This window comes from Ambystoma mexicanum, chromosome 6p (genome assembly GCF_040938575.1).
Source record: "Ambystoma mexicanum isolate Mex_15411 chromosome 6p, UKY_AmexF1_1, whole genome shotgun sequence".
Lineage (NCBI taxonomy): Eukaryota > Metazoa > Chordata > Amphibia > Caudata > Ambystomatidae > Ambystoma > Ambystoma mexicanum.
In genome coordinates this window covers 545,638,698-545,663,329 of record NC_090935.1, presented here as the reverse complement: position 1 = coordinate 545,663,329, position 24,632 = coordinate 545,638,698, and the positions used below count along the sequence as shown (strand labels likewise).

Below are 24,632 nucleotides of genomic sequence, written 5' to 3'. Positions count from 1 at the left end.
AGTGGTCCAGAGGTGAATATCGGTATCTAAACCATCAATCAGCCCCACACTTCAAATACCCCAGAAGGGATCCAAACAGATTGGTATAACAAGCAAATTATGGTAATGGCACAGAACGACAGGCTCATCTACGAAAGATCGTGGATCATTGGTTAGTTGCAATACAGCGAAAATACAATTATTACCCAATGATTAAAGGGACTGTCCAGTCAAGGTTGTATGAACAATATCTACCTTATTTATATCACAACTGACAGTTCTAGCAGCACTACAAAATACAACCCAACCTGTAATGGAATGTAGAGAACAGTTTCAAAAAGGGATGCACTCTGGATACTGACAGGAGGGTAGTCGGTATGGTTAATAACCACAACAGTTTAAGTTTACTTGGCTTCAGCACAGAGGGAACAATGAGTCTTCATATATATTTAGTGGCCTTCTGGGAAGGACCAGGGGGACAGAACCACAATGCACCTTGTGCAGTAGGTGTTCTTGATGCTCGACAGGGTCGAGTCGGCTTCAGGGCCCTTTGAAAGCTTCTTTGACAGAGTTCAAGATGGGAGTCAGCTGCTGGTATCAAGCAGCAAGACGGTTCAGCGAGTGAAGCTGGATGAATGGCTGCAGGTTGGCCTACATGGTGGCTTGGGGTCAGGAAAGTTGTCTCAGTGCTGATCGGCAGTTCTGAAGCACTGGTCGAGACATCTCGAATGTCTTTAAGCAACTGCGGCTTGACCACAGTCAGAGTTGGAGTTTGTTGCAGCTCAAGGAACTCAACTGGCTCAAAGATTTCTTTTAAGGCAGACGTCGGTAGATGCTCGTCGAGGCACTTCTCCCAGTTTCTTCAATGGGCTTGTGTCATCCTTTAAGGCGGATGGGCCAAAGCTGAGGATTGTGTTGTATGCTGCCTTGTCCTTGGTTGTAGGTTCAGAGACCTTCTGGCACTACCTACCTAGGAAGCTTGTTGTATAGCCTAGCAGGGCATGATGTGTGCTGACTGGGTACCAGTTCTGAAGCAGCTGCTGGAGGGTCCTTTGAGTTCTGGATCTCCCTCTGTTCTCGGGGAGATGTTTAGGGGAGAGATCTTGTTTCCCTCTTTTTGAAATCCTGGCCTTGCTTCACTACCGGAAGATGTAAGGCAGACTGTACCTCAGCTAGGATCCAATGATGAGTTATTCTTGCTAATAATTGTAAAGTCTTCACATGATCTGCCAAAAGAGGGGCTCAGCCCTCTTTTAAAGTCAAGTGTGTACACAGTGAACGGTGTAGGCCAAGCCTACCTAATGAACCAATCATGGGGTCCCTACCAACAATCTCCTGTATGTGTGAGGTCATAACCAGAGTGCTTTGCAACAGGAAATGTACAGGGGTGAAAACATGTGACACTAAGTCCCACCCATCTTCCTGTCTGTTGATGATCAAGGAGTCTCTCTGGTTAATGGATCTCTCTGTGGTTCCTGATTAAAGCGGCATGTCTGCCTTGTAGCTGTGGTGAGACCAGACTCTCTGGCTCCTGAAAACCACATTCTCTTACCTGATGAATGGGCTCCCCCTACCGGGTAGGCTTACTGTAAACACTCAGTCCCAGACATGACAGTTCACTGTCAATGACACTGAGGGTGGGCGCTGGCTTCAGATTAACACAGTTAATTATGAAAGGTTGTTGGGATTTCTTGTCTCCTTTGTTAACCTCTGCAGCCAGGCCACATTTGGGACTGTTTGATGTACACTCTATTAGTATGATAATCGCTGTCACCAGCTGCAGGGCCTAACCAAAGAGCAGGGTGGATCCATGTAGCCTTTGTTACTTAATCAGGCTAGCAATGGCAGTGGTAAGCTTGGACCTCCCCCTTCCTTGAGAGAACATAGCGTACTCCTGGCTGTCACATTCCAACTAAATATGACATGTAGGTCTGATCCTGTAGGCTGTGTCCACCCAGAGTACACAGGTCTATGCATTTTCTGTGGTGTGAGCATAGGAAAATGTGTGTGGTTTTAGCCCCACACATTTTCCTGAGGTCAGTCTACCATCATTCCATTTAATTAAAAAAATCAAAAAATGCCAGGTGAGCGTACACCCACCGTGCGGATGGTCGAATTCCTCACAGTCCTATCTATGTTCTCTTCTAACATAATGGCTAGTGTTCTCCAAATATGGGTCTTGTGCGAAGGAACTGTGTTTGGAATAGATTTACCTTCTGTATGTTGTGTTCCTCTTGCCACCAGGGACACTCTTGAGTATTTTCTCATGGAGTCTTTTGGCTTCATTCATTGCACCTGGGTAAGAAAGGCTGGTTGTGTAAAACTTTAATTAATCTGGGAGTATACTACTTGGGTCTTGGGAATTGCTATCGCGTGCCTTCATTTCACCGTTCCGATCCTCCCTAATTTCACTTTAACCTTGGCGCTAGTTGCCAGCCACTTTCTGGGCTCTGCACCGATATGTGTTTCTGTGGATTCAGCCTTTTGAGTTTTCCTGAGGCTTTGAGGTCTGTGCTCATTTAGAGACGTGCTGCGGCTTTCATTTTTAATAAGATGACTGCCCCACTATACTCTTGCTTCTGTAATAGCGAGCTATATTCGCATGTCGTTCATGTTGAATTCACCTTATATATTAGTCACATTAGTGTTGTTCATGTCTGTGGATGCTATGTTAATTTTCTTCATGTCTAAATGCATATATTACCTATTGTGTGTGTTCTTTATGTGGAGTGCATGTTTGCTTTGTGTCTAATGCATGCTTTTCTACTGTTACAACGTTAGTTTGAATGCTTTGACCATCTTCAGCTCATATTGTCCCCAAGCCCTGCTGTACTTGTGGAGGATAAGGGTGGAATGGCTGTCTCAATCATGTCTCTCACATTTGTGGTATTGGTGAAAGGTGAGGGGCAGAAGCTAGGGATGACGTATTCATCTGCCTCCCAACAACTTTTCATTACAAGACGTTGAAAAACAAATTAGGAACCTTTTTAGATTCTTTTCCACACAAGTGTTAAATGCATTTGGCCTCTCAGTTAACAAGAGTGTGCTGCATGTCCACAAACCTCTTTGGCTTCAAGGAGCCAAAGGCAGGCTTCTTGCTTTTTTCTCCCGATAGCCCCAACGCTGCCAGGCAGTTAGAACGATTCCTAGTCTATTGGGTTGCCAATGTGGCAGGATGGGCATCACTGGACAACAGAGACTCCACATGCAATTGAGGTTCCAAGTAGACGGACAATGCACCACAGCAAATTGATAAGGGCCAGTGGTCAATTTCCTCATAGGATAAGTAACATTTGGGAAGCATGACCCAGTTCGTAGAAGGGCTACTTGTCACCCTGCATTTATTGGCAGCCGTACTCTAAACACAACTCTTATTTATCACTTTCTGTTTACATTTTTGTGATGCAATATGCAATGTCATCAGTGATATTGATGATGTCATTTGTGATATCATCTATGATTTTATGTAGCAGCAGTGCATGTTGCGGCCATGAGGTATGGTTGTGTAGCTTACCATAACTGGTGAATTTCTATGTATTTTAGATTTTGTGCTGCAATCATTACACCCCTTCCACCAAAATTGTATCGCAGACTATAAATGTAACCCAAACATCTGTGATAAATGGCCATACTAGGGCATCACACGAGGGAGGCTAGGCTTGAAAAATCCAGATTTAATGAATGCCACACTGTTTACATGCATTAACAACATGTTAACGTATTGTTTCTATTTTTTTACATTTTGCTTATTTTCTTAATTCTTTCTTTTCTTTTTTAATTCCTTTAACTTGCTCTGACACCGTGTCTCCCTGTGTATTTCCCTATGTGTCCATGACACTATGCAACAAGCAACAATATTTTAACCTACAGATAAGTGCCTCCATGTCTGGAATTCTGAAGTAGGCGAACGGCACCAGAAAGCTTCTGGGGTCGTTCGTCTCATCAGATGTCCCTCAGCCTTGCATAACCAAACCCATTCCATTGCGTTTTAGTGTCACCTAACTATATATCAGTGCCCATGACTAGCAATATATTTTAATTACTCTCAATATTACCAAATCCAAAAACCAAATGTAGGATATGTGGTATACATACTTCCATTCTGGTGCCCTTTCTATTCTGGATAATGCAGAGAAGATCCTCTCTCGGAAGAGCAATGGAGATTGTCCAGATGAAAAATCTCACACTAGCTGAAGTCCCTTAGTAAGAGTGTGAAACAGCATAATCACATGGCCTGTACCATATCTGGGCACACCGTAGAGGAAATGCCTTTCATGCCTGGAATTAGTGAAAGGGGGCAAGGGCATGTATTGAACAGTAGTGATTGCCCTTTACATTCATACACATGAATGTGTGAGTGAGAAGCATAATTTCCACATTCAATGGCACCTGGTGGTGAGTCAAATGGATAACTGCAACTTACATTTATTGTGGCAATAAGACTCGAGGCAACGGGCCAATACCGCCCCAGGTAATGCCCTCAGGGCTGTAGTTACAGGCCCGAGCGTAGCGAGGGCCTTAACGAAGCCCCGGGGGCATTACCGTGGGCGGTATTGGCCCGCTGCCGAGGGTCTACTAGCCATTAGTACCCCGGCCCATTAGACTGGGGTACTAATGGAATTTTTTCTGTTTTGAAATGCAGTCGCGTTTCAAAACAGAACAAAAAAGTGAAAAAAAATGGCCACCAGGAAAGGGAAAACGTTAAATGTAGTCTGTTTTCCCTTTTCATGACGGCCATCGGAAGCAGATATGCTGGGAACAGAAGTGTTTCCAGTGCGTTCGCTCCCAAGAAAAGAAGAAAAAGAAGGTAAGTGGGTTGGGAGGGAAGGGAGGGGATAGTTTACAGGGGATGGTGGAGGAAAAAAAAACTTACCTGAGTCCCCGGTGGGGGACGAAGGCAGCCTCCAGCCATGGGGAGGTTTGGAGCGGGGATTGCCCCGTTTCGAGCCTCCTCATTGGCTAAGGGGCTGTCACGCCCCTCGCCGGGAACAGAGTACCCGGCACGTGCGGGACGCACTAACGTACACAGGAATACCATGTGGTATGGCTCGGAAACGAGCCAATCCACACGTAGTATTCCCGGTGTACAGCGCGCACCGGGTACTAATATATTTTATTTCATGTATTGTTGTTTGCATAGCACTGTTTGTATAGTGCGTCGCCGCTGGGGCTGTTTCATAGTGCTAGTTGATCATAATGAAGAGGCTTCAGAGTAGTTTTAATCAGTTACCCTAAGGTCAGTTGGCGGCATGGAAAAGATGAGTTGTCAGAGCTTTTCTGAGCTTTATATGGTTGGGTTTGAGTCTGGGGTTCCAACACACACACATCTGGAAGCAGCAACTCTGGATGTAGCACAGTTGGTAGCTCAACAATCTCTGGTCTGCAGAGACGCCAGGCTTTTGTCCAGAATTCTAGCCCTAATCAGGCTCCCTGGGAACTTAAAACATGTGATGGAGTGATGCTGTAAATGCCTTTTTGTTGTAGATATGTTTTTCAATTCCATTTACATTTCCCCTTACCCATACCTATTCTTTCTCTTTCTTTCTGTGGCTTGCCTGTTGATCTATTCACCTCAGTGTTCTGCCCAGTGTGGTCTTGGGCAACAGATGCGGACAGTGCAGTGCCTCTCCTATACAGGCCAAGCATCAAACGACTGCCCAGAAACCACTCGGCCGCAGTCGATGCAACAGTGTGAGAGTAAATGTGACAGTACTCCCATCTCCAACACGGAAGGTGAGTTGTCGAACTTGTCCTTTATGGCGAAAGAGGAGTGTGAAGTGTGCTTTCCCCCGTGTTCAGGCTGTCACCATTTGTTTATACTAAGGCTTTATAATATATCCATTTTGTAAATAGCTTTTCTGTTTTATTTTGTGAAGTTACACTTCCAACAGAAGGATGTGAATTCCTATTTTTAAACGTTTACAAGATAGATCTAATTTCAATGTTTGCAGCTGTTTTGGGTAAATGGGTATAAGATGTTTTCTGCTGTAGAGGTCATCTGTAGACATTCACTTCATCCCATGTATATCACCAACTCAACCGCGTCTGCAACGCCACCTGAGCGCTCAATTTGGTTATATGTTAAAATCTTGAATGCTAAATGGTAGAAAAATTAAAATTTTGAATTCAGATGGTAGACTTGCTACCTATTACATTACAAGAACAATAAAAGTGATCATTTGCAATCTAAAATACCTCTAACGTTTCTGAGCTTCATTTTAACTTATTTCTTCATACTGTGGCAATAAGACCCGAGGCAGCGGGCCAGTACCCCAGGTAATGCCCTAGGGGCCGTAGTTCGAGGCCCGAGCATAGCGAGGGCCTTACCAAAGCCCCGGGGGCATTACCATGGGCGGTATTGGCCCGCCGCTGAGGGTCTTATAGCCATTAGTACCCCGGGCCGTTAGACCGGGGTACTAATGACATTTTTTTTTCTGTTTTGAAACGCTATTGCGTTTGGAAAAAAAAAAGTGAACAAAAAATGGCCGCCGGGAAATGGAAAAACATAGTCCATTTTCCCTTTCCATGGTGGCCATTGGGAGCGGATGCGCTGGGAACAGAAGTGTTTCCAGCATGTTCGCTGCCAAGAAAAGAAGAAATGACTGGAGATTAAGATTAAGGAAGAAGGATGTAGCAAAAATGAGCATAACCCTGCAGGCCCCGTCGATGCAGAGGGACCTAAAATCACTCATATCCACATCAAACTATTAAACATTGTTGGTGGTGCACCAGAAACCTAACGGGGGTGAGCATGGTAGGCAAACCCTATATAGACACAGTTTTGACTCGCAACTTGCCATGAAAAAATCGACTCTGAGAAAATAAGTGACACTACTTAAAAGAGCGTATCAGATGGACACGGATGAGGCTATTGAAAAGCTAAAGAAAACATACAAAAAATGGGCTAAAAGCCATAACATTTTACTAACGAGGAGATACGCTCAAACAATGATGAGAACGCTGGAACAAAAGAACAACACAAGAGGATTGTGGACAATCATCAACTCGACTGGCCTCAATCAAAATCTGCCACTGATCAATGGAGTAACAGAAGGTAGAAGGATCGAACACCTCGGAAACCTATTCACAGACTCAACCCCAAATATTCACCAGCAGGGATCTCAACACCCATCGCTTCTGAACTGCAACCAGTCTAATATCCCTAATCTCAAAAACAAAGCCATTAAGGGCCCTGGGTCCGATTGACCTATCAAACAAGATACTACAAAACCCGGAGGAATGGGCAGGGGTGTTAGACTACATTCTACAGACGATCATTGCTACCAAGAAGATTCCTCCGTCCTTGAAGGGAGCTATCGTGATCCCAATCTAAAAAAGCAGAGACAGAGAAGAACCTGGAAATTACCACCCGATAGCATTACTAACTGTCTTGTGTAAACTATATGCGTCACTCCTCTTAAAGAGACTGAAAGAATGAGCAGCCTTCCACGGCCATTCCGGCCATCTCCAATTTGGCTTTCCTAAAGGCCTCAGAACTTCTACACCCCTCTTCATACTGTCGCTCTTAAAAAACAAGCTGCTAAAAGCTTCTCAAAAACCTATACCTGACATTCATAGACTTCTCGAAAGCCTTTGACAGTATTTGTAGACCAATGCTGTGGGAAAAACGGAGTTTCTGGAACTGCATAGAAGACCTGTTGGAGCAGATAAGGGAACACCATACAGACACATTAATCAGGCTTCGCCTAAACTCAGCCGGTCTTCTTAGTGACAAAATTATGTTGAACAGAGGTGTAAAACAGGGTTGCTCTCTGGCGCCGTACATCTTCAATCTCTTCATTTCAGACCTAGCGGCATTTATGAGTTCCTGCAGATCCTGCTACCAGAAACAGGAGGGATGGAAATCTCACATCTCTTATATTCGGATGACCCAGTCTCGATGGACAGAACTCAAATCGTACTTCAAAGACAACTCGCAAGACTAGAAGTATACAAAAGGCAGAACAACCTAACAATCAATACTGACGAAACAAAGATCATTCAGTTTCGGAAATATAACAAGAAGCACCAGGCATTCAGCTGGTCCATTGGCTCAATGCAACTGGATTGTGTATCCAGTATCAAATACCTGGGAATTCAGATATCTTCGAATGGCATAGGTAAAGAAAATCTACTCGTTTTGAAATAGAAAACCAGCATCCTGTCTAATCAGGCAGTAACATTAAAACAAAGATTCTGTAATTTCACGCTACAACCATTAATTGAGTTCTATCGAGCCAAAGTCGTCCCCATCATAACCTGTGGATCAGAAACCATGTTCTCCATTCAAGAGAATCTGTGGGCCTTGCTAGAAGGCAACTTCGAATGGATTGTGTCCTCCCACGTATTCCTAATTTTTGATATATTCAAGTCTGCTTGCAACTTGCTTTGGACATTTTTTTCATAGGGCCGAGCATCGTGCAGCAACAAATCTCAGTCCTTAACTGTCTCTGTGGTGTCCCTCATGACGTTGACGCTGGTATATAGAGCGTGCACGCTGACCGTTACCTCAGTTCCATTTTTTACGCATTTCTGCATGCTTCAGCACTACTTGTCTCAGCAATTTCAATTGCATTTACTTCGATATGGCCTCCACACCGAAGACAGGCTTCAAGCAGTGTTGAGACTGTGGGGCCAAGATGTCTATGACAGACCCTCACTGCATTTGTCTGTGGTGCTTGGGATCGGGCCACAAGGTCGACGACTGTGGCTTGTGTCAACTGATGACTGTTAAGGCCTTGCAAGAAAGCAAGGGGAAACTCGATGCAGGTATGCCCTCCCACAAAACCCGGCCCTTACCCCATCGAAAAGGAAATCATCCTCTGACTTCTGAGAAGTCTCTCCTGTAAAAAAGCATTCTAAACATAGACATTCGAGATCCTGTTCACGACGACGCTCGTCTTCCTCTTCCCATAAGAAGGGTAAGAAAGGATGTTGCAGGTCCTCATCATCTTTGTCTTCCTCTTCAGAAAGAGTTTGTTTTCCAAAAAAGAACTCAACTCCAGCAGAGTTAGAAAACTTCAGTTAAAAAATTTTAGACATTTTTTAAAAGCACTGTCCTCCAAGTGTTCCTCTAAAGGAGTTCGAGAAAAGTGCCCACCCCTCAGTGTTTATCAAGACCAGTAGTCCCTTTCTTGCGCGCCTCAGAATCGGGGAAGAGGGGTTCTTCGACATAAGTTGAAGGAATTTTCCATGACACACAAGAAGAAGCCTGTTTCTGTTACCTCAAAACATTCACTAAAGGAAAGGTATTGAAACAGTTCTGTTCATCGCCTGAACCTTCGAGGCATGTAATACATGTAGAGCCTTCAAAGCCACTTAAATTGTTGAAATATTCATCGACAGTTTCAAATAAGTTATCGAAGTTTACTAAGCCTTCAACTTTGTTGGAGCATTTTTTGCTCTCGAAGGCTGTAAAGTCTATACCCGATGATCCTAAATTCTTCCAACCCATTCCTAGGCCTGATTTCTTTAGGAAAATGGGTTCAATCTTTGAAGAAGAGGAGGAAGAGGATCAGCCCCCCTTTTGGTATGAATATGGAACACCAAATGTTCCAGAGGAATTAATTTCAGAGGAATCCAAGATGCAGAATATTGTGGAGACATTAAAGGAAACAAGTAGCTTTGAAACATCTCCAGAGACAGAGTTTGGTAATACTGGAGTATCTGGTTAGACTGATCACTATTATAGGGTAGTAGTTGGTAAGGTAGCTAAATAACTAAGCTTAGTGGTTCAAGCAGCAACAGCTTCTTTGAAAATTGCAGCCTATCCTTCTGCTCGGGCAGATAAAGAAGATGGGAGGATTGACTCTTTGGGTTAAAGACTATTTATTGCAGGAAGTAGGGCACTAAAATCTACCAATGCTACCAGTGCATTTGCAAAATACATACAAACCCTTTGGGGTGTGGCTGCTCTGACAGCAGATCATACCAGAGGGAGAAGAGAGAGAAGGCATTTTAAGCCTGATACAAAATGTCAAAGATGCCTTGAGACAATCCCTACAATCTAGCCTGGATACAGTGGACTCGGTCAGTAGAGTCATGTCTACCAGCACAGTACTTAGACGCATGTCTTGGCTAAGAAAATCTGGATTTTCGGTGGACGTCCAGGCACATCTGCTAGACATGCCATTTGACGGTACTTCTCTGTTTGGTGAGAAGGCTGCTAGCAGTCTGGAAAAACTGCAAGCCCCTAGGGCAGCAGCAAAAATTTTAGGAGCGGCAATAAGACAACCTCAAATTACAGGTCAAGGATGGAGAGGTCGTCATTTTGGTTTCTATTCCTCAGTATGTAGAGGAAGAGGTTAGTTTTCACAAAGAGGTCAAAGAAGACCTTTTTGTGGAAGAGGTAGAGGAGGAAAAACTCCCTGTTCAACACCCGCAGAGTTACCCTCAGCTGCAGGTGGAATAGTAAAATTACATCTTCACCCGCAAATCTGTGGTAGGAGGCAGACTGTCTTATCATGTCCGGCATTGGCTAAGTATAACTTCAGATGCATGGGTGCTACAAACAGTAGCAGATGGTTACTGTCTCCCATTCCTAAAAAGATATCCTGATTGCCTCCACCCTATTGAAGAAAGGTGCAATAGAATTGGTACCTGTAGCAGAGAGAAACCAAGGTTGGTACTCTCCTTACTTTCTAATACCCAAGAAGGAAGGAGGAGCACGACCCATCTTGGACTTGCGATGCTTGAACAAGTTCCTCAGGAAGGACAAGTTCAAGATGGTAACTCTTTCACAGATCGACTTCCTAAGGTTGCTCGTCCTCATTGCGTCCTGCATTTTCCTGGTGCCAGAAGCCCATCTGAGAATGAGATCTCTTCAGTGGGCTCTCTGATCCCAGTGGTCTCAATTCTCTGGCCCAGGTCGCCCAGGATCTCCTGTGGTGGGCCAGTCGAGAGAATGTGATGAAAGAGGAACCTTTTTGGCAACCGTGGCCAGAAGAGACGCTTGTGACAGATGCCTCCCTCACATGATTGGGAGCGCATATGAAAGATCTTTCAATAAACGGACACTGGTGTCAGTCTGAGTCCAGACTCCATATCAACCTTTTGGAGCTGAGGGCAAACAGACTAGTGCTGATGGCCTTCCTGCCCTCAATACGGGGAAAAGTGTCCTGATAATGAATGACAACACAGTGGCCATGCATTACCTGAACAAGAGAGGAGCAGTAGGGTCACTGCCCCTATGCAGAGAGGCAATTCAGCTCTGGTTCTGGGCACTAAGAGAAGGAATAACTCTTCTGGCAGTTCATCCAGCCAGAGAAAATAACACAGCAGCGGATGCTCTGAGCAGGCAGAGCATGATCTTCCATGAGTAGGAGCTAGCTCAGGAAGTCATTTGCCCTTTGGGGAACCCCTCAAGTGGATCTGTTCATGACCATTTTCAACCGGAAGTGCGAGCTGCTCTGCTCCAGTGAATTTCCCCAGAAGAAGCTCTAGGGGACGCATCCGTATTGGACTGGGAATTTCCACTCCTGTATGCATTTCCGCCAGTCACCGTCATTCCTCACATGATATGAAGGTTGAGGAAGCTCGGGAAAACTATCATCCTGAATGCTCTGGATTGGGCCAGGAGAAGGTTGTACCCAGACATTCTAGAGATGGCCATCTGCCCTCCAATTCGTCTTTCCCAAAGAGAGGACCGACTCTCGCAAGAGGAAGGTCGCATTCTTCACCGAGAGATCAGGGCTCTCAACCTTCATGCCTGGTGTCTGAAAAGGTGAGATGTGAAGATTGGGACCTTCTGGAAAAGGTAATGGAAGTGTTGCTTTCAGCAAGAAGACCAGCAACTAAATCCCTGTACCGCTGCCGTTGGACTGGATTTCACAGCTGCTGCAGGGAAAAGAAACTAGATCCTTTCTCATGTAAACTTCCACAGGTTTTGTCTTTCTTAGATAACTTGACCCATTCTGGGTTGCAAGTGGCCACAGTGAAGGGATATTTAGCGGCCTTATCAATTTTCAGAAGATCTCCGAGTGAGGGATCATACTTCAAAGTGCCAATTGTGAAACCGTTTCTGAAAGGCTTAACACATTTGTTTCCGCCTACTCCCTTCATCGTGCCATCATGGGATCTAAATCTTGTACTGAGATGTCTTATGGGAGCTCCCTTTGAGCCCTTACATTCGTGCCCTTTAAGGATGCTCACCATAAAAACTGCCTTTTTATTAGCCATCACATCTGTCTGTAGGGTAAGTGAGCTACAGGCTCTATCTTCCAAACAACCTTTCACGTCCTTCTTCAAGGATAAGGTGGTTTTAAGGGTTAAGTCATCTTTCCTGCCAAAAGTTGTGTCAGAATTTCATGTGGCACAACGTATTGCACTACCATCTTTTTATCCTGCTCCTCATTCATCAATAAAGGAAGAGAGACTACATCGCCTAGACCCGAAAAGGGTACTAAGTTTCTATATTACAAGAACTGCAAGTATACGTCAAGATGATCAGCTTTTCATTCGTTATGCTGGTCAAATTCCACTAAAGGGGTGGCTGCTTCATCATCTCTACAATAAGGTGTACCAGTGAGGGACATTTGCAGAGTGGAAACATAGAAGTCCCTTCACACATTTAGTAAAGTCCCTTCACACATTTAGTAAATTCTACTGTGTGAATTATTTTTCAGGAGAGGAAGCCAGATGGCCTTCACCACGTTGCAGTCTACTGTTTGATGATTGGTTGCCCATCTGTTCTAAAGCCAATCGCCTGAACCATCAGGCGGAAGCTGGCCCGCCTCCAAAGGGCCGCTCCTAAGGGTTCTGTCTGTGCTGACAGGCCTCATTTTCTGCATCTGTGGGGTCGAAGAGGGCAGGAGCCCTCTCCCCTCAGGATCCGTGCATCGGCGTTGGATTGAAAGGACCCCATTCATCTTTGTGAACCAGCCAACTATACTGCTGGTAATTACTTCGGCAATCCATTTTGTTTAATTTTTTCACCTACAGCGTTTAGTGTGCGCTGTGTGCCCTGAGCAATATCTCATCTGGCTACTGCAGCAGTATTCTGAGATTCTTAGCTGCATCATAGACTCACTGTGATGCGGCTTAATCCTAGCAAAGGCGAATTTAAAAACCTGCACCTTCTAAGATGGCCGACTCCCTCACTGTGCCATTGTAGTGGCATTCACCATGTTGCAGCCTACTGTTTGATGATTGGTTGCCCATCTGCTCTAAAGCCAATCGCCTGAACCGTCAGGCGGAAGCCGGCCTGCCTCCAAAGGGCTGCTCCTAAGGGCCTGTCTGCCTGTCCAGGCCAGAAGGGCCGTAGGGGCATATCCACATTCAAGACTCCCAACAACATCCTTCCAAAGCTCGTACCATTCCCCCCTTTCCAAATGCAACCAGACTGTCATAAACAATGCTGTAAGATCTGTGCTTTGTACTCGAACATGTCTCGATACGCACATGTCTTCTACTTACATGCCTTTGCCATCTTATGTATAATATTGACCATTCTGTTGTCTAGGTCTATTCCCACTATCTTGCGCTGAAGCACCCTAATAGTACGTATTAACATGGCGAGCACTTGCTCATTCCCACTTTAACACGAGTGCCTCCCATAGACCTACTGTGATTGAACTAGGAAACATACCTTTCGGTGTGTACTTGCTACGCCTCATATCCTTATTACTGTGCTCGCGCCCCAAGTTTCTTGTGCATCTCACTGTACCATGCCTGAGCAGAACGTACTTAGTAGCATACAAACCTGTCGCTCGCCACACTAGACATGATACTAGACTAACCATCTAGAGTGTCCACAGCCTTCAATAGGCTAGATTGTCATTTTAATACATACTAGCACCCCATACTAAGGAACTTACACCGATACCTACTTGACTCGCTCTTCACTTGTGCCCTACAGTCATGAATCATGCTTTTGTAGAGGCCGTCGTCAACTTAATGTTACTCTGCCTTATAAGTACTCTACCACATTCAATTCCTAGGGAGCACATTTCTGCCTTACCCTCGCCACTTCAGGGTGGAATTACAACTACTGCAAACATGAACCTTAGGCCTTCCTTGATTAGAAAACTTCTACCGCACTCCAACAAAATCAGGCCCTCTTACTTTCTGCCACCTCTCTTTCCCACACACCTCTGGTCTCAGAAGCTACCAAACCCTTACCCTACCTAATAACGTCAGCCCAACGGATTCATTGTTTTGCAAGTAGACCGAAACCCAACCAACCCTGTACCGCAAGTTTGAGAAATCTCAGATTAGGCTCAAGACTCACTAATTCCTCCTCCACCTCCACCATATGGAACACCCAGACCCCCTTCAAGCCGCACATAAGGAACCCTAAACCTAAACCAAATGCTGAGCCTGGCACCCCATCCCCCCACCTCAACAGCCCAGACAAGAACTTAGTTAAGAAAACACACAAAATTAAAGGAACACTCATTAATGCCATATCATTAGTAGCCCATGCCACTGACATCACTGACATTATCACGGCTAACCAGTTAGATTTCTTAGCTGTAACAGAAACTTGGCTCCACAGAGCAGATGGCCTGTGCCTTTCTCTAGCTGTCCCCGAGAACTACACCATCCTCAGGTTAGATAGAGAAACCACCAAAGGGGGGGCATCTCCTTCATCTCCTAACCTAATTTGGGTTTAAGAGTTACTGAGCATATGCCACTACTCTCTGCTAAACTCCTCTCAGTTAAATTACCCTTATCAGCCTCACATACCATCACCATGCACCTTGTTCATAGACCCCCTGGCCCTATCGGGACATTTGAAGAAGACATAACAGCCCTCCTTAATACTAATACTAAACCTGGGTGTCAAACTATAATACTTGGTGAATTCAACTTAGGCCTTAACGATCCAAACAATGCCAATGCAACTATCTTAGCAAACACAATCACGGAAGCAGGCCTTACCCTCAGGAGTGATGCACCCATGCGCACAAAAGGCTGCACTTTGGATTGGTTTGCAGATATCAACTGCAAATCCTCTATAACCACAACAGAACCTTGCACCTGGACAGATCACTACTTTATTTTTTTCACCCTACAAGACATCCCACAAACCAATTCAGCCAAGACCATGGCCCCACCAGCATTAACAAGAAATAAACGGAATATAACAGTCAATTGCCCCTCATCCAACCCATCACTAACTCAGCTAACCTCACCCCAGACCCTACGGCACTTGTTGACTTGTGTAACAATACTATTAACCTAGCTATCGACTCAATTGCCCCGCTTAAACTTAGTAAAGAGAAACGTAGAGCACACTTGAACTTCTGCTTTACTCCTAGCCTGAAAGCCTTACGCTATGAGAAAAGACATGCTGAAGCTAGATAGAAAACAACCCGTCTGAACAGAATAAGAAAAATCTAACCTCTCTTGCAGACAGGTCTAAAAAGGAAATCATTCTAACAAAAAAAGACACATTTAACAAAATAATTAAAAAAGCTACCTCAAGCACAAAGGAACTCTTCTCTATCATAAGAGAATTGAAACCCTACCACTCCTAACAACACCTGCATCAAAAATAAAACTTGGTGTAAAGACTTCCAAAACGCCCCCTGCAACAAAATATCCATGCTCCAAGAGAAAATTGCTGCCAAAAAAAAAAAAACACGCTACATAAGAATATATTAGTGACACAAGAAACCATACTAGAAGAAGTCGCCACCAAACAAACTAAACCCAGTAATCAATTTAAATTCAAACCTGTCTCAATACCAGGTGGAAAATATCATCACCTCACTTAAACCCTCCAGATGCCTTGGGGACACCTGCCCAGCACCCATTATTAAAGATGCAGATAGGGACCTAGCTCCTTTCATTACTACATTCATTAAATCGTATTTCAAAACCTGTTCAGTTCCCAATAATCTGAAAGACGCATGGGTACTATCCCACTTAAAAAAGCCAAATCTACACCCAAGTGTTCCTACCAACTACAGGCCAATTACAACGGTACAGTTTCTCCTAAAAATCCTTGATAAGGCTGCGTACCTCCAGATTCAATCTTATCTGCAGACTAACAACTTACTAGGTACCCGTCAATCGGGATTTAGACCAAGACAGGGGACAGAGATAGCCCTCATCGACCTAAAGAACCAAATGGACGAGCGAACGGACAAAGGAGAAGGTGCCATTCTTCTCCTTCTAGACCTATCCGCCGTGTTCGATTTTTGTTGACCACAAAGTTCTGTGCAACCATCTTAAATCAGCCGCCCATTTCTTGTAGGAAGCCACCACGTGGATCAATTCATTCCTAGATAACAGATCTATGAGAGTGTTTTCAACCTCCTCTGCAGCGGACCCATTACCAATCACATGTGGAGTACCACAGGGATCTTATGTCGCCCCAACCATGTATAATATATTTCTCCAGCATTGGATCTTTCATGGATTCACATGCTTAGAATATTCCCCGTCGTCAGGCTGGGAATCTCCGGTACATTATATAGACCCTTTCCCGTAGGAAAACTTTTTCGACGCTTATGCGTCCTATCCACCTCGTTTTGTATCATGCGTGCCCGCACCGTCAGGACGTCATGATATAAATACAGGACCCGCCCCCGCGCTCCCTCAGATTTCAACCGTCTTTCAAAGTAGTGGGATCCTCGTGATTACTGCTAGTGGAAACTAGGTTGTTTCTTCTGTTTCGCTTCGGCGACGTTCAAATTCTGGAGAACTATGTCTGGAAAAGCGTTATTTCGCCCTTGTGCGACATGTGGCCTCAAAGAAGTTTATGAAGGAGATGCCCACATGGATTGTATCTACTGTCTACACCCGCACCACACGGCGGATACATGTGAGATATGCCAGGGTTTCTCCCAAAAAACCCTTAAGGACCGTAAAAGAAGGCTGGTCGACTGGCTTAATGACGGAGCGGGTGCCTACCCGGCTTCGGAAGTTGGCTCCACGGCCTCCAGGAGCAAGTCGGAACCTCCATCAAAAAAGGTACGGCCAGCAGAAAACCGCGCTGAGGACAAGCATAAGGGGAAGCATGCTCGGTCTTCCTCATCACATAAAAAGCCCTCCTCCTCCTCATCATCTAAGACGGAGAGGCAAGTGCTGTCAAAATCCTCCTCAGGGGACCGTCCCAGGTCTTCCATGAGTCGAGATGCTTCAGCCGGGAAGTCGGCATCGAAATCGGCGACGAAGTCTAAGGGCTCGACGACGACTACTTGCTCGTCGACCTCCGTGTCATTGACGATGCCTATTACTGTTCAGGCAGCAGCGGTTGGGATTCCTGCGTCGACGGAGACTCAGTCTATGGCTTGGCTGCCAGAGGTCTATGACCCGATCCCCCCTGAAGTCTTACTGCAGCCAGACACGGCCTGCTCGGCGGAAGGAGAAGGTGGCACGGTTCTGCAGCCATCGGATTTAGGCTTACGGCCTTCCACGTCGACGACGACGACGATGAGTGCGAGTGGGGGTATGGTGCCTATATCATCAACATTACTGACCCCCCAGACAGTTTTGTCTCTGGATGTGCTTAATGCTCTTCAGAAGCTCCTGCAGCGACTGGATACGCAGATCCCTCAACCTGGGACTTCATCGTCACTTTTTTCTGTACCTTCCGTCGACGAGCAAACTTGTGCGGCTCGATCGATGACTAAAAACACATCGGCTCCCCAGGCGGTAAAAGATCGTCCTCGAGCGCAGGAGGAGGGTGAGTTATCGGAGTCCGATTCTATTCTGGGTGACTCAGGGTCAGACATCTCCCTTTCACCGTCGAGGGACCCAACATGGAATTCGGATGTAGAGGTAGAGTCTACGAGGAGCCAGACACAGCCATCTCCTCCGGATGATGTGGGAGCCTTCCATGCAATGATGGGAAAAGCTTGTTCCGAGTTCGGCTTGATTCCTGAGGAGCAGAAGAAAGACTGTTTCCTTTTTGACCATATGGGTCAAAGGAGGAAATCGGTATTTGCCATCCCAATTTTGGACCACGTGTGGCAAGAAGGTCTCAAGACGATGCGCCATCCGTTCTCGGAGCCAGCTATAAAGGGACGGATTGAGAAAAAGTTTAAAGCTCCGGAGTCCACTCCAAAATGTCTAACATCACAACCTCTGTCTGACTCGGTGGTGTCGGCGGCAGCGGCTAGGAAGGCCAGGGTACAGCAAAAATGTTCAACTCCACCTGAAAGCGAGGCTAGGAGGCAAGACGCCTTTGGAAAAAAGGTGCTCTCGGTCGGTGCGACGACGGTAAGAGCAGCCAATTCCTTAGCGATCGTGTCACGATATGATAGAGAAATGTGGCACAAACTAGCCCCTATCCTAGAACATCTGCCAGACGAACACCGGAAAGCAGCCATGTTACTGGTGCGGGATGGCGAAGAGGCCTCGAACCACGCAATTAATATTGCAGTTGACCTAGCAGAGTCTGGCTTCAAACAAATCAACCATGGAGTAGTACTTCGTCGTCAAGCGTGGCTCAAATGTACTACTTTCCGTCCTGAAGTCCAGTACAAAGTCGTTGACATGCCATGTGAAGGGGAACACCTGTTTGGCGAAAAGGTTGATGAAGCGTTGAAGGGGATGAAAGAAGACACGGATACTGCTAGGTCCCTCGGCGCCCTCCAAACGGGTAGAAACTTTCGCTCTTTTCGCCCCTTTAGGGGTGCTTCTGGAAACTCCCGCTTTGGAGCCTCGAGGGACCGTGGATTTAACAGGCCCTCGTACTCTTCACAAGGGTTCAGACGAGCATCCCAGTCGGCACGTAGAAGCAGAGACTATCAAGCTTCCAGGCGGCGAGGCTCGGGTCCATCGTCGACGAAGAACAAGCAAACCGGCAACCAATGACGGCCTTCGGAACGTCCTGGGGGGACGAGTCTCTCATCACTTCGACAAATGGAAATGCATCACCACAGATCGATGGGTTCTAGACACGATTCGCATGGGTCATGCGCTACAATTCAAAGACAAGCCTCCACGTTTTCCGCCTGTATTTTCGACCCAGCCCCACCTCCGAATCCTACGACAAGAGGCGGCGCTTATGTTGCGAAAAGGAGCGGTAGAGAGAGTTCCGGTGGCACAGGAAGGACACAGAGTTTATTCCCGGTTCTTTGTTGTCAAGAAGCCAAACGGAAAGTGGAGGCCCATTCTCGACCTGAGGGTACTCAACAAATGGCTAAAGAGCCAAAAATTCAAAATGCTAAAGCTCCAGGAGGTTATCAGGTCGGTGCAACCCATGGATTATCTGTCGTCTCTAGACCTTCAAGACGCCTATTTTCACATCCCAATACGCCCACGACACAGGAGATATTTAAGGTTCGTCGTCGGGAGAAAGCATTTTCAGTTCAAGGTCCTCCCGTTTGGGCTCAAGTCCTCCCCCAGGACGTTCACCAAGTGCTTGGCCCCTATAGCGGCCCATTTAAGGAAGGATGGTCACCATGTCTATCCATATCTGGACGACTGGCTGGTCAGAGGTTCGTCCAGGGAACAAACACGAAACAGTCTAAGGGCCACAATGTCCCTCTTACAGGAACTGGGCTTCGCAATAAACTTCAACAAGTCCTCCGTAGAGCCTTTGAGGACCTTGATCTTTCTAGGAGCGGAGTTTCATACACACACAAGCCTGGTGAGGCCATCCAGCGAAAGAATTCAGAAACTGAAAAGCAAGGCGTCGGAATGGAGATGCGGTACCAGTGTGTCGGTGCGCAAATACATGTCCCTGCTAGGGACCATGTCGTCCTGCATTCCGTTGATAAACAACTGCCGTCTGTTTATGAGGCCTTGCCAGGAATTTCTAGCGGACCGTTGGGCGCAGAGCCGAGGTCGCTGGTCCGACAGACTGGTCGTCGACGAACAACTAGTACAAGCACTCTGCTGGTGGAAAGTGTCTACTCATCTAACGAAAGGAATGCCTCTACTGGAACCGGAGTTCCAAAAGACGGTGGTGACGGATGCATCGCTGAGCGGATGGGGAGCTCATCTGGATACGTTACAGGTACAAGGCCAGTGGTCGTTGCAGGAGTCCTCCCTGCATATCAACCTGCTAGAACTGAGAGCAGTGCGATGGGCTCTGAAATCTTTTCTTCCTCAACTGAGGGACTCGGTGGTGCGTGTCATGACGGACAACACCACTACGATGTTCTACTTGAGGAAACAAGGAGGGACACGTTCCAGGTCCCTATCGACGGAGGCACAGAAAATCTGGCATTGGGCCCTACAACACAACATGCAAATCTTGGCGTTCCACCTGCCAGGCGTGAGAAATGTGGAAGCCAATGCCCTCAGCAGAGAAATGAATGAAGTTCACGAATGGGTGCTGAACGACCAGCAACTACAGCAAGTATTCAAGAAATGGGGACACCCTTCCATAGATTTGTTCGCGACGAAGAACAACAGGAAATGTCATCAATACGCAAGCAGATGGCCTCAGCAGGGCTCACTGGGGGATGCGTTCTCCTTCCCATGGTCGAACAAATTCCTGTATGCATTCCCTCCATTTCCACTGGTCCGGAGGACGTTGCAATGGATCCTCAGGTACCCATGTCGGGTAATTCTGGTGGCCCCGTATTGGGCCAGACAGGTGTGTTTTTCAGACCTGCTACACTTAGCGGTGGTGGAACCGATGAGATTCCAGAAGACCCCCGACCTTCTGTCTCGACAGGAAGGTGCTGTTTGGCATCACGACCCGGACAGCCTCAAGTTGACGGCCTGGCTCCTGACTTCGCCGAATTCGGTCGGCTAACGATGCCGGAGGACTGTCGGCGTATCCTGCAAGCGGCAAGAGCGCCTTCCACAAACGCCTCATACACGTACAAATGGAGAAGTTTCTGTCAGTGGTGTGAGGATCAACCAGGTTTGGCCCCGCAATTGATTAAGCCGGAACAGCTCCTTCCATACTTGCTGTTCTTAGCTCAAAAGGGCCTATCGGTATCGTCAATAAAAGTACACCTGGCCGCCATTTCCAGGTTTACTCGTCGACGGCATTCGGCACCATTGTTCAGCGACCGCCTGATTAAGCACTTCCTTAAAGGCCTCTTTCGGAGTTTCCCTCCAGAAAAGAAATTTCCGCCGGAGTGGAGCCTCAATCTGGTCTTAACGTCTCTTATGAAGCCTCCTTTTGAGCCAATGTCATCATCGTCTCTAAAGTTTTTGTCGTGGAAATTGGCCTTCCTGGTGGCCATCACTTCAGCCCGACGTATTTCAGAAGTTCAGGCTCTAATGGTAGACCCACCATACTTACGATTTTTCAAGAACAAGGTAACCCTGGCCACTAACCCACAGTTCATACCGAAAGCTCCTTCGGTGTTCCATAAACACTCCTCTATTGTGTTGCCTATGTTTTTTCCGGAGCCATGCTCAGGAGCGGAGCGCACGTTACACACATTGGATGTAAAAAGGGCCCTCAAGTTTTATCTTCATCGTACGCAACCATTCAGAGAAACGAGACAACTGTTCGTGGCCTATGGTTTGGGTGCTAGAGGAAAAGCCATTTCAAAGCAAGGACTGTCAAGATGGGTGTCATCTACCATTTCGTACTGCCAGGGCAGGGAAGCCTCTTCTACGACGACAAAGGGCTCATTCAACTAGAGCAGCGGCATCGTCGACGGCACTGTGGGCCGGAGTCCCTCTGGGGGACATCTGCATGGCGGCTACCTGGGCGGCTACACACACCTTTACCCGCCATTACTGCCTATCGCAGCAACATGCCGAAGATACCCGGATGGGACAGGCGGTGCTCCGACACCTATTCCAATAAGGTAAGCCCCGACTGAGGGGTTGCATCCTGTGGAATTTATGACTGTATGTGGTTCGTTTTCCTATGTTTACGATTACTAATGTATACATGATCATAGGGAATGGGCTTTGCGAAGAAAGTATATGGGTTTGCATGCACGCCTCCTCTCTTGGGGGTGTACTGCTATGTAATCTATTCTAAGCATGTGAATCCATGAAAGATCCAATGCTGGAGAAGGGAATAGTTTCTTACCTGTAACTCCATTTCTCCAGCATTGGTATCTTTCATGGATTCACATGCGCCCACCTGCCTCCCCTGAACATGCAAACCGGTTCCCCCACTACTTTGGGGGCCGAAATCTGAGGGAGCGCGGGGGCGGGTCCTGTATTTATATCATGACGTCCTGACGGTGCGGGCACGCATGATACAAAACGAGGTGGATAGGACGCATAAGCGTCGAAAAAGTTTTCCTACGGGAAAGGGTCTATATAATGTACCGGGGATTCCCAGCCTGACGACGGGGAATATTCTAAGCATGTGAATCCATGAAAGATACCAATGCTGGAGAAATGGAGTTACAGGTAAGAAACTATTCCCTCACTAAGCGTCTCTTTGATATACTTGATAGTCTGGGTGTCTCATATACTAACTTTGCTGACGACACCCAGATTCTCATCCCTATACAAGGGGACAACGACACAGATGTAACCTTGATCAACAAAATCTACCTAATCATACAAACCTGGATGGCCACCCATGGCCTGTGCCTCAATGATGATAACACTGAGCTCTTACTCTTTGGGTCAACTAACAGACTGAACAAATTCTCTCCCCAATATAATTCCTTTATCATTGATGGAATAAACATCAAAGTCTCCAAGGAGGTAAAAACCACTAAACCTCAATAAACAAGTTAACACCACAGTCTCTGCCACCAGGTACACGTGCAAATTGATCCATGCATGCAAACCATTCCTTTCCACGGAAAGTTGCGTTACAATTGCACATTCCCTCATCCTGTCAAAGCTGGACTATTGTAATGCCCTCTACCTGAGTACCAGTAAACATAACATCAGTAAGTTGCAAATACTCCAAAATAACGCTGTAAGGAACTGCCTTAGGCATCCCGAAAACTCATAATGTCTCCCACGCCAGACGCTCCAGTAATTGGCTTGCCATAAAAGATAGAATACAGTTTAAATCACTAAACCTCACTTTCAAATGTCTCACCAACAAGGCACCTCAATACCTTGTGGATAAATTCACTAGACATACCTTAGAACGCCCGATCAGAAAAGCGCTAACTAAATCTCAGAATCCCTAAATTTAAACTCAAAAAAGCAGGAGGGACCAGTTTTCCAGTCATGGCTGCCCAATTATGGAACTCTATCCCTGACTCCTTAAGAACCATACCATCCTTTAATACCTTTAAGAATAGTACCAACCTATGGCTGCGCTCCCTTCATCTCTAAAACAAGACACTCTTACAAGATTGCTCTACACAGTATCCAGCATACATATAACATCTACACTTTATTGTATTTATACCTTGATGCTATTCAATTTCTAGCATAACTGTCATTTTTCTGTCTCTACACCGTACTCTATAACTGTCATATTTTTGTCTGTATCTGTACACTAAGAAACTGTAAATAATGTATACTAAGATACTGTATATTATGTACATATGATGTAAAATCACTTGATGTGTAAATGCCTGTAACCTATGTAATTTGTACTTCTCCCATATACCTGAGGGTTTGGAGCGCCATATAAATGAATAAACAATACAATACAATACAAGAAATACGTGGGAGGACACAAAGCGTTCGAAGAACAAGATACTTACACATGGTAGCATTCTTTCGACTGGATGTTCCTCCCACGTATTCCTCATCGTCCACCCAGCCATCACCTCTTGCCTAGAATTTCTGTGGCTTACCCCTTCCTTTCTCGCAATGCCAAGGCTATCTCCTCCTATTGTGCAGCATGCTAATTAAAGAAGGAAAAAACTAAGAACTAAGGTAACGGTAGGCGTGCATGCTCTATATACCAGTGCCAATGTCACGAGGTACACTACGGAGACCGGGGAGGGCCAAGATTCTTCGACGCTTCACGACGCTCGACCCTATGAACATTTTCTCCAAAGCAAGTTGCAAACAGACTTGAACATATCAAAGATGAGGAATACGTGGGAAGAACATTCAGTAGAAAGAACGTTACCACAGGTAAGTAACTTGTTCTTATGGAAGAGAGTGCTTTGACTGCCTAGATCTACCCCGATCTACGTAATAAGAAGAGAACTAGGTCTGCTGTCTCTAAAGGCTACTGTAGATTGGAAGAGATTATCCTTATACCGAAATTATGAGAATCCTCAGAGTATGGCTAGCTATGGTGCGATGAAAACAGAAATGGCAAATGGAGAAAAAAAAATTCAGCAGGAGCAGTATGGGGCCAACTGTGTAAATCCCTTTTCAAGTGATCTTGGGGTGTCAGTTGAAGATCGCATTCGAAATCCACACAGAACTAAGAAAAAACTCTGGGAAAAAGATTGAATTGTCACTGGTAATCTGGCACATAAATACAAACTTATTTGACAACTGGAAAAGGAAACCAGACTATACAGTAGTCCTTTGCCTTACATTCTGACATTTCCAGATGCTGGGTAAAGAGCCAACTTGATGAGACTAAGGTTCAATCTATTCCCAACAATGGAGATCTTAGCGGTGAGATCTAAGGGGAGGTTTTGCGAACAACAGACTCAGTGGAGACCTTACAACACGTGTTTACTCTTTGTCCAGGCCTCACAGAAATAAGATGTAGGTACTTTCATGAGTCAGTGAAATATACATCTTCGAATGGATTGTGCCCTCCCACGTATTCCTCCTCTTAGATATATTTGGCAGCAAACTGGTGAATATATCTAAGATGAGGAATACGTGGGAGGAACATCCAGTCGGAAGAACGTTACAGTTGGTAAGTAACTTGTTCATCTCTT

General features: G+C 45.9%; 1 protein-coding gene across 1 annotated transcript in view; it reads left to right on the top strand.

The window, feature by feature from the left end:
* Positions 1 to 24,632, top strand: part of ADAMTS6 (ADAM metallopeptidase with thrombospondin type 1 motif 6) — a 2,426,739-nt gene that overhangs the window by 2,352,237 nt on the left and 49,870 nt on the right. Inside the window, exon 24 of the mRNA XM_069627350.1 lies at positions 5,556 to 5,712. Coding sequence (XP_069483451.1) covers positions 5,556 to 5,712 — 157 coding nt within the window. The remainder of the gene's footprint in view (positions 1 to 5,555; positions 5,713 to 24,632) is intronic.